The sequence below is a fragment of the Lissotriton helveticus genome, chromosome 12, assembly GCF_964261635.1.
Source record: "Lissotriton helveticus chromosome 12, aLisHel1.1, whole genome shotgun sequence".
In the NCBI taxonomy this organism is placed as follows: Eukaryota; Metazoa; Chordata; class Amphibia; order Caudata; family Salamandridae; genus Lissotriton; species Lissotriton helveticus.
This window is the reverse complement of record NC_136073.1, coordinates 41,495,259-41,506,218: the sequence shown is the minus strand read 5'-3', so window position 1 is coordinate 41,506,218 and position 10,960 is coordinate 41,495,259. Positions and strand designations below refer to the sequence as shown.

At 45.0% G+C, this 10,960-nt stretch overlaps 1 protein-coding gene across 2 annotated transcripts in view; it reads right to left on the bottom strand.

The window, feature by feature from the left end:
• Positions 1–9,895: 9,895 nt before the first annotated feature.
• LOC144799931 (chloride channel protein ClC-Kb-like) overlaps positions 9,896–10,960 on the bottom strand; it is a 238,100-nt gene continuing 237,035 nt past the window's right edge. For both annotated transcript variants that reach the window (XM_078671560.1, XM_078671561.1), the window contains one exon: positions 9,896–10,958. In XM_078671560.1, coding sequence (XP_078527686.1) covers positions 10,815–10,958 — 144 coding nt within the window. In that variant the 3' untranslated portion in view covers positions 9,896–10,814. The remainder of the gene's footprint in view (positions 10,959–10,960) is intronic.

Below are 10,960 nucleotides of genomic sequence, written 5' to 3'. Positions count from 1 at the left end.
TTCAAACTAAAATGACTTAAAAATCCACTACTTTCTGCACTTTTTGTTATTTCAGAATTATTCTTTTGAATTTGTTTGGTGGGTCGCCTTTCAATGGTAAGTGATGTTCAGTATTAGTCTTGGAAACCCAACCCAACCCAACCCAACCACTATGGCTACCCTACTAGATTTACCCTGTACTGTTGGTCATTTCAAATGTCATAATTGTTCTGTCTGTGATCAAACTATAGGTACAAAAATGTTCGGACATGACATCACACACACTCTAACTGACTTTAGAAATTGCAACTCAGCTAATGTTGTATATGTGATCAAATGTCCATGCAATCACATTGACATACGAGAAACAACTCAAAAAGTAAACAACAGGACAATGCAACATGAATCATTAGGTCGTCGAAGTAGAATCCTAAAGTTCTTAAATTGAAATGAGTATCAATACACTTGGACATCCGGGAGTGCCAGGCCAACTCCGACCAGCCTTTCTTCTTAACTTTTTCCATGCAAGTTTGCTTCCTTTGGAAGCCAGATAATGCTGCCTAACTTTCCTTGAGACTCTGTGGTCAAATCCTAAATTTATCAAATTAAAAGGTTAATTTGGGCAAAATTGACATTTTAATTAGGTTCACTAGATCATATATTTATAAAGGGAGGTTACCCCATCTCTTGAGTAGCCCATCTATTTTTTTAATCACCCTTCTTAAATTGTCCTTCGATAGTTCTTCTAATTTTCCCTGAAAGTAATATCCTGGTATCTCCGCTGCTTGGATTGGCTTTTGCACATAGTGTTTCTCAAGTTCCAGTCCATTAGCTCATTCTTTGCTTTATTTATCAACTTCCCAGAGAATAGCCCAAATAAATCCCCTATTTGTTCCATACAAGGTACAGTTTTACTAGGATCGTTAATATTATCAGCATAGAAGCCGATTTTATTTTCAAAATTCTTGCACTCTAATGGGATTATCCCTTTGTCTCTTCTAAAAGCCTGAGACAGGGGTTCTAGATATAGATAGAAATGTAGCGGAGAGGGAGGACATCCCTGTTGGGTCTCCCTGGATATGCTCATTTTCTGGTTAGGCTCCCAATAAGTAGGATCCATTCAGAAGTTACACTGTACAATTTATTTATTCCTTCTATAAATGCTGGTGGGGAGAGAGGGGGAGAACCCAAGTATTACAAATGGCTCACAGAGATAAGCCCAGTTGACTCTATCAAATGCTTTAGCTGCATCTATTGTTGTTACTGCTAGCGGGTTAGAAATTACAACTGCCAAATTTATGGAGGATATTAGAAGGTGTGCTAAATCATGCAATTGCCTAGCCGACACAAAGCCTTTCCGGTCAGTATGTATAATGCAAGTAATGACCATTGCAAACCTGAGAGCATGCCGGCAAACATTTTATTAGCATCATTAAGCATGGATATCTGTCTAGCTGAATTGTAATCTTTTAGGTGTTACTATTAGCAAGGCAGGAGGACGGGGTCACTAATTTTTTCATATAGATTGAGTTAAACGACTCCTTCCAAACAGGAATTATGATCTCTTCCAAGACTTTATAAAATCAACTTGGCTATGCATACAGGCCTGCAGCTTTACAATTACTTGACTTGTTCATTTGTGCTCAGGGCCGGCTTTAGGGTGGTGAGACTGGTGCGGCCGCACTGGGCGCTGACCTGGTGGGGGCACTGATTTAGGGAGGGGGGCTGTGTTTAACAATAACATACGAATCAAAAGCACCTGCTGCAGAGTTCCTTACGCATTCCAGCCTGGAATGGTGCCTATACCTTTTACTAAATAAAGGTATATTCTGTTTTTATGCCGGATGTTTTCTGCAAGATATCGCCAAGACCAAAATCCTGCATTGAATTTCTTAGCTCCCTCCTTATTTTAGCAGTATTTATCTTCCAACATTGAATAGACCTGTCTAATTCCTGAACTAAAATATTATTAAAATCTCCACCCAGTAGGATTCGGGTGGGGAAGTTCAATACATTTAAAGCAAAGGTACTTAATGGACAAGTCTCATCATTGTTTGGGCTGTAATATCTAGCAAATGTCAAAGTTATCTCCTGACTCCTGATTTTCTCAATGATTCCATTAAATCACCGGAGGCTTCGTATTATGCTTCTCTTTCTCTTTAATGCTACACACAGCAGCCAATGAAATTAGTATTATGCAACAAAAAACTACATTTCCCATGATGCCAAACAGTACATCACATCCTGTAATAGCCCATAAGAGCCAGACAATACCGGATATCCTCCTCTTTCTTTGCCGCTCACGCAGCCAGTTAAGTGCCTTTTGCTTGACCCTTGTAATTATGCTAATGCAGTTTATATGCCACGCTTGAGCGCTATTTCGCACATTGTCGCTTTGTTTGTTTACCGTCATTGCACTGTTTTTGGACTTATTACAGCTTTGCCTGGTGACTTTCGGCCGACCACGACACCCCACTGCCATCGGGGGTGTGCGCGCGTCTTGCCGGTGCGTCCCTGCGGGGTCCGGAGCGAGTGATCAGAGCGAGCATCGCGCAGGGTTTGTCCAACCGTGAGCATCACGCTGGGCTCCCCCGACAGCATTTGCCTCGCTGGACGGGGGGAGATCGTCTTGCTCCTTTGGCGGCGGTGATCTTTGTTTACCCGCGCTGCGGGCTTCTTACTGGCAGCGGTGCTGCGGGGCTGAATTAAAAAATTAAATAATCACCAGTAGCGACCCGCCGATGGCGGGGGCAATATTAATTATATATTTTGAGCGCGGAGGCCCCCTCATTGGCCGAAGACGCTCGGAGCTTTCAGTTTCGATTTTAGTCCGTTTCGGTGTGCGTAGCCCAATTGGGCTTGTTTTTGGTAGGATTGGGCTACGCACATCGCTATTACCCGTTTTCATAGGGTTTTTTTGCCATTCGTCTTCAGATTCTCTTCTGAGCAGGACTCCTATGCTTGGCAAGCTGCAAAAACGCTGGGCCTGGAGGGTGCACACCTACGGTGTATCCTTGACTGCTCCTTTGCTCCATTTTACGCCCTGAGGGATGCAAGAACTTGGCTACAGCTTTTGGCTGAGGAGCTAGGTACCTGGTGATTGCTTTGTGCTGTGGGTTAGCTCCCCCCTTTACTCCTCTCAAGATCTATTAATACTTACCTTATGAGCAAGTCCATGTATAGATTTGGCGACACCATGGATGATTGGGTTACCTATGAGGAGGATGATGTTTATGTAGAGGAAGTGGCTACTCATTCCATTGAAGATAATATTGTTGAGGCCCTGGACGCCTCGGTCCAGGATTCCGTCAACAAGGCCCTGGAGAAGGCAGTTCCGGGAACTGTTCAACAAGCCTTGGCAACTGCTTTAAAGCCTATCACTAAGCAGTTGGAGAAATTCGCTAAGCGCCATGGGTTTACTTCCCCTATAGTCCTAAGAAGGACGGTGCATCTTCTGGTTCACAAACTGACTCTTGGCCACATTCCTATACCTTGTCCTCGCTGCCTGTCTCTGATCCCAGTAAGTCCAAGGTTCTGGACACGAATACTGACACTGACTCTACAGCCACCGACACTCCTGACGAGTCTCTTCCCAGGAAGAAGGCTATGAAGTCCAAGAATGTGGAACCCGCCCAGCCTGTGTCCACCCCCTTTACCTTCAACCCTGCAGACATTGTTCACCCCAGATCATTCGATTGGCCTCCGGCGCCGGAGGTCACGTCTATATTCATGACAACCTCCGTAGGAGTTTTGACAAAGAGGTCAGGAATAGACTCAGGTCTGAATGCCCTAGGCCGGACATTGCTGATAAAGTTGCAGAAACACCGACATAGATTCTAGCATGTTGACTTTTCTAAAAAAAAGTTTGCGAAGGACCCTAAGAAGGGCATTGATCGCTCATGGAGGGGATGCCAGGATAAACTACTGGACGTTGTGGGGCCCCTGGCCAAGATATTGGAGATGGCCTTGGACGCACAAGAATCAGGTACGGCGATGGATCCGCACATTCTGGCCGGCTGGACCCAGAGGGCGATATGCCTCTTGGGTAATGCTAATTGCGCTATATCAACGGAGCGCCGTAAGTCCCTCCTCATGAGGATGGACTCCAACCTCACCGAGCTTGCAGCGGCGGTACCTGGGCCCCTGGCGGACAGCAATTTATTTGGTGAGCGTTTTGTGAAGGACATAGCTAAGTACGTGGGTACCTTCATGACTCTCGACAAAGCCCAGTCGGGAATAAAGAGAGTCTTTCAGGCTGGTGTTTTTAACAGGGCCGGACGAGGCCGGGGGTGCTTGTTTGGCCGCCAGTCTTTCCAAGGCCCCCAGAGAGGCGATTTTGGCCGAGGCAGGGGCGACTGGGATTCCAACCGTTGGGGAACGTTCTACCCTACCAGGCAGCGCTTCAACAAGCGGCGGTTCAACAGGGGAGCCTACCGTGGTGGCTTCCAAGCCACAGAATCATCAGGTGAGTGCTCCAGATACTTCCCCACTCCCTTTGGGGGGTCGTATTCGTTATTTCTTTTAAAATTGGGTTCAATTGTCTCAGGATGCTTGGATTTTAGAAACTGTTCAGGGTTTTCATCTAGATTTCTTTCAGCTCCCCGCTCAGAACAGTCGTCCCCGGCAGCTGTCTTTTTCCCAAACAGAATGCGTTTTCATATATTCAGAAATAGAAGAATTTCTGCAGAAACAGCGATAGCGTGCTGCGACGAGGGCTCACACGGTTTCTGCAGCAATATTTTTCTGGTGCAGAAGAAAGGTGGAGGTTACAGGTTGCTACATGGTTTACAAACATTTCAAGAGGGAGGGTATCCATCTCTTGGCGGATCTTCTGAAACCAGGGGACTGGATGGTCTGTCTGGATCTGAAGGATGCCTATGTATCTGTGCCGATTTTTCCTCCACATCGGAGGTTCCTACAATTCCAGTGGAGAGACCGATGGTACGAATATTTGGTCCTTCCTTTCGGTCTTTCATCAGCTCCATGGTGTTTCACCAAGGTGTTGAAACCGGTGGTGGCTTACCTCAGGGAGCAAGGGCTTCGCATGATAGTGTATTTAGACGATATACTGATCATGGCACAGACGCAGGAAATGGCGGTGCGACATCTGCGCATGACCATTGCTACGCTGCAAAATCTCGGGTTTGTGGTCAACGAAAGCAAGTCCAATCTGTGCCCAGCACAAAGGATAGATTTTCTGGGTTTTGTTATAGACTCTCACGCGGCTCAGCTGAGCATTCCTCGCTCGCAATTGCGCGACATACAGAAAGAACTACGTGCCCTGTTGGCCAGACAAACAGTCTCACTGAGGGCGATTGCCAGGATAGTGGGTCTCCTGGCGTTAACCATTCAGGCGATATTCCCGGGGCCCCTTCATTATCGGGCCCTTCAGAGATTGAAGATTCAACACCTACAGAAGGGTCTATCGTACATGGACCTGGTTCCTCTGTCCTCGGAGGTCCGTCAGAAGCTTCAGTGGTGGCTAAGCCACGTGGAAGCTTGGAACGGTCGAGCCATCTTCGGTTCCTTTCCAGGAGTTGTCATAGAGTCCGACCCCAGCCATTGGGGCTGAGGGGCGCATTGCGGAAATATTTCCACGGGAGGAAGGTGGTCCCTTCAAGAACTAGATCTCCATATAAATTGCCTAGAGCTGCTTGCCGGCTCATTCGCGATCAAGACTCTGTCCCCCAAGAAAGTGTCATGTTGCATCCTGCTAAGGATGGACAACATCTCAGCAGTTCGCTACATCAACAAAATGGGAAGCACAAGATCCTCCATGTTAGTAGAAATAGCGAAGGACTTCTGGCACTATTGCCTAAGTCATCAGATATCGGTGATAGCCGAATACATTCCGGGTCAGTCGAATGTGGTGGCAGATTGGTACTCACGCCATCTCAAGGACTACAGCAATTGGCAACTACAGCCGCAGGTAGTTCTTTGGTTACAAAGGATCTGGGGGACATGCCAGATTGATCTTTTTGCTTCCAGATAGAATCGGCAGATGTCTCAGTTTTTCAGTTGGAGACCGGATCCGTTGGCTCTGGATGTATTCACTCAGGACTGGTCTCAGGCCCTGAATTACGCCTTTCCCCCATTCATTTTGATCCCTCGAACGTATTCACAGATAGTGAGACAGAAGGCGGAGGTCATATTGGTGACTCCCCTCTGGAAATCGCAGCCTTGGTTTCCGAGCCTTCTGGAGGTGTGCTGCCACCTCCCCAGGAGGATTCCAGAATTCTCTACGATACTCCAGGGCCCTCATGGAGAGACGCACCCAATGATAATGTCGGGGCGTCTGTCCCTGATGGCCTGGAGACTTTCCGGCAGCGTTGGCAAATGCCAGAATTTTCGGAGCAAGCTTCAGCCTTTATCGATCAAGCTTGGGCTCCTTCCACCAGAAAGAGATACACTTCAGCCTGGAAAAGCTGGGTACGTTGGTGCGTGGAACAACATGTGGATCCCGTGGGGGCAGGATTACCCTGCATTGTGAATTTCCTTTCCCTAAAAGCTTCGGAAGGCTTAGCGTACAGGTCCGTTAATAATTTCCTTCCCGCGATCTCGGCGGGTCTCTCTCAAATTGAGGGTAAACCGGTAGGTATGCATCCGCTTGTTTGCCAACTTCTAAAAGGTATTAGGGTAGCAAATCCGCCCAGACCCAAATATACTTCATTATGGGATGTCTCTTTAGTTCTCTTCCTGTTCAACAGTTTGCCCCAAAATGATTTGTTAACAAGGAAACAACTGTCAGCCAAATTAGCTATGCTGTTATGTCTTGCGGCATGTAGACGGTCATCAGATGTCAAGGCCTTGGACATTACAGGTAGAGTATTTACTCCAGAGGGAGTTTTGTTCAATATTACTGCCAGGACTAGGACAATGTCCAGAAGTGTTGATTATCATGCCTTTCCAAGTAATGCTAAGTTGTGTGTGGTGCAATGCCTTAAGGCCTATGAAGAATGTACGAGGTCTACTCGGCCTCCGTGGGTAACGCAATTGTTGCTGGCTTTGCAGAAGCCATTCAAACCTGTTACTGTGGCTGCTATAGCCAGATGGCTGAAATATGTGATGCATGAGGCGGGTGTTGATACCCAGGTTTTTGGGGCGCATTCTGTTCGTGGTGCCATGGCCTCTAATTCTGCTGATTGGTCTTCAGAATCTACTTTCAAACAGTTTTATTACAAGCCGGTGGGTGATATTTCCTCTGTGGTATTTCGGCAGCGTTAAACTAGCATAATACGAAGCCTCTGGTCCTGTAATAGAATACAAAATTAGCTAGCTATCGCGCCAAGAATTTTCAATTCTATTAAGGACACGGAGGCGAGGATTATCCCTATATTACATGTATTGTAATAAATTTGCCCACCCATGTTTCTGTGGTCTGTTTGAGCAGAAGTTACGGGCTTTATTTCTCATTCTTCCAGGTTCTGAGAAGAAGATGGACTAAATACTCTTGAAGTTGAAGAGTTTCCTTCCAGTTGGCTGTTCTTCCACATTGGAGGATGTTTTCTTTTGGACTTAAGTTATTTATGGACTTACTGTTCGAAGCAAAGAAAGAGGAGGATATCCGGTATTGTCTGGCTCTTATGGACTATTACAGGATGTGATGTACTGTTTGGCATCATAGGAAATTTAGTTTTTTGTTGCATAATACTAATTTCATTGGCTGCTGTGTGTAGCATTAAAGAGAAAGAGAAGCATAATCCTCGCCTCCGTGTCCTTAATAGAATTGAAAATTATTGGCGCGATAGCTAGGTAATTTTTTATCCATCAGCATGATGCATCTGTTTTGTACTCAGAGGTTTAAAGAAGTGTTTTACTTTATTACAAACTCTACCCTTTTTGAGCACATGGATCGGTCTGTGCTTGCTACTTTATGCAAACAACTTAATTTACTGAGGAGTGCCATACATGCTAATGAAGTCAGATGTGTCTTTTGTAGTATCAAGAGCTGGGCCTCACTATCTTATAAGTACTGACTTATCATTTGCTTTTTCATGTGAAGGTAATTGGCTTTCCATGTTAATTGTTTACGTTTTTTAACTTATCCCCATCAACGTTTTATTGTGCTGCCTCTACTTCTCCCTCTTTCCCCCGTTCAGTGTAATGTAGCTATCCTCAAAGCCAATCTGATTGTAAATGAGGTAAACTGTTTTGTTTTTATTCCACCATGCTCCCCACCAAGTGGCCTTCCTCTGGGAACCCTCCCAAACTCACGTTGCCTAAAGTTTATATCTTTTTGTATCTCTGCCCTGGGGATGACAATTTAATATTGCATAGCCTCTCCCCAGATGAACACAGAGAAAGAAAAAAGAGATGGCAACTCTCCGGACTATTTGTTATGTCTATCTATTGACAGACCACTGTCTTACAACTTGGGGGCATATTAACAAGCGGCAGCGAAAATTATCGCTGACCGCTGTTAGCGTTAAAAAATATATCGCCGGCTATCCCTGGCGATAATCGCCATGGTAGTGCAGTATTATCTACACTGAGCGCCGTAGCGATAAAAAAAAACAGGGATAGCAGGAATATCGCCGTTTTACATTGAATAACGCTGGATTTCCAGTGATATTCAATGAAAAACTGTGATAACGTTGGTGATAGTGACTGTGGTTGCAGTCAAATAATCCACCTCCCATTACAGGTATGCCTTAGTCTGAAAATTAGAAGACTTTAAAAAGCAGCGTTAACCGTGGTTAGCGCTGCTTTTTTAATCTCTAAGAGGGTTAGGGTGAAGCTTGATAATAGGAGAAATGTCGCTTAGTGTCATTTCTCCTATTATTTTGCTCTGGAATGCCCCCTTTGCATCTCATTAGAGATGCAAAGGGAAGCATAGAGAAAAAGGGTGCTAACATGCGATTTTGCATGTTAGCACCCTGTTTTTGATAGGGAGATAATTGTATCTCTGCTTTTTTGGCTTTTAAAGCAAAAAAGCAGAGACAAATCTCTTGTTGATATGCCTCCTGATTTTATTGGGAAAATGCTCTATGCCCCACTCCATTCTAAACTCAGCTCTGGATATTTTTAAGCAGCTCATCTGCTTGCTATACCTCCCTGATGCTATGTATCTCATTTTTCAACATACATTTCAGCATAGCAGGAAACCTTAACCCCAGCTTTGCTCCAAGCTTCTGCAGTATTCTCATCTGCTGACCCATCTCCTTCGGCTGTTGTTCTGTAGCTCTCCATATGTCTGACCTAACAGTGCATGTGAAATCTCTGCCCTGCAGCATATTGGCTCTTGAAGCTAGTCCCAGAATCTGTTCTTAAGCTGTATATGTCAACAGATTTTGAGTCTGAAGGTGTCCCTATAGATTCTTTGGGTTTCTTTCCCCAGATGGAGACCAGGATTGCCATTAAGAATTCCATCCCTGAGGAGATTGATCACAAGGTCATTAAGATTTGAGCCCTTAGCACCATGTGGAAGTTCTACATTCTTAAGTTATTTTGTCAAGAATGATTTTCCAGCCTCTCAAGATTTTCAGATAAACTCAGATTTTGTTGTTTGCAGCTTTGGTCGGTGACCACACGCATACTATCCCGCCCCTAGGTTCCCCAGACTTCCTGTTGATCCTCTTCTGATACTGGTCCAGCACACTGAAGAACAGCTGACTAAGTCCTTAATTTGAAACTAGAATGTCCGTGGTATGATCAAACCTGTGGCTGATATCACGGGGTGTAAGCACCCTCTGATCATCAAGCAGTTAGCTTACCAAGTCCATCATTATACTGTGTTTGCTCCACTAGAAAAACAATTTTTTTGTGGTCCATACATTACAGCCATAGGGATATACAAGCGTATCTGTTAAACGTTCACGACAACACTAGCTATACATTGAATATACACTTTATAACACTCTGTAGATGTGATTGTGTTATTGTGTCTCTGAATAATGGAAATTCAATTCAACAGGTTTATATTGAGTTTTATTTTGTAATTGGGTGATATAGATAAATATTTACATAGTTAAAGATATAAAAATAAGTACACCCCAACCCGTAAAGTCTTTCTGTTTCCCATAATGCTGCCACATATGTAATTATTCATATGGACATGAATTTAGAGTTGCCTGGTAATGGAACTTCTTCCAATTTCATGATTGTTTTGCATTCCATCCAAAAATTGGAGTATTTTCTGTTACCACCCATTCTAAATCCATCCGTGAGCCTCTGATTCTGTCTTTGTTTCACTCTATGACTGCCTCCCTGTGTCGGCCCTGTGCCCCTTTCATTGGGTCATGTGGTGGGCCCACCAGATCCCTCAGCGAATGGGTGGGACCATTGCACAACAGTATTCCCTAATCTGTAGGGACAGATTCTTTTTCGTGGGTAAGGAGCCCTGTTTCTCCTGGCACAGTGAAGCCAAGCTGCCTTAGTCTGTGGCAGTCAACACTGCACCACAGAATAACTGTTTTGTCAAATGGAGATAGAAAGTACATTTTCAGCCTTCCTGTGGAAAAGGCAGAACCATTGTACAGCAATAAGATCAGCTACTTAAGCCACAGCATCCCTTTCTATACCAAAAATATGAACCCCCAAAACTGCTCTTCGAAGGCACCAGCATCCCCAGTACATGATTCTGGTCAAGCTCAGCTCTGCTAAGGCACTTCAATCCTGGCTACTTTACCAGTCCAAGCGAATGTATCAAATACAACAGCGATTGAGTGTAGACCGCAGAGCTAGCCCTCCTGCTGGATTCAATGTGAGCAAGGGTTTGCAAACCGAGAACTCCTGCATCATAGTGTTTTCTCTGCCAGAAAGGACTCTCTGCCCTAGAAATCTGTTTGCGGTTTTGTCTGTCTGGTTCTGAGGAATTGCTGCAGTGGGTCACTCTTTTAAGCACTCGACTCCGGGATTTGTGAGGTCCGGCGCACCAAGGTGGTCCGGGCGGGGTCTTGGGTCCCTTCGACAACGATTTCTTTAGGTATTTCTCTCCTGGTGAAGGTCCCCTTCACTGAGCCATGGACTGCATCCTTTAACT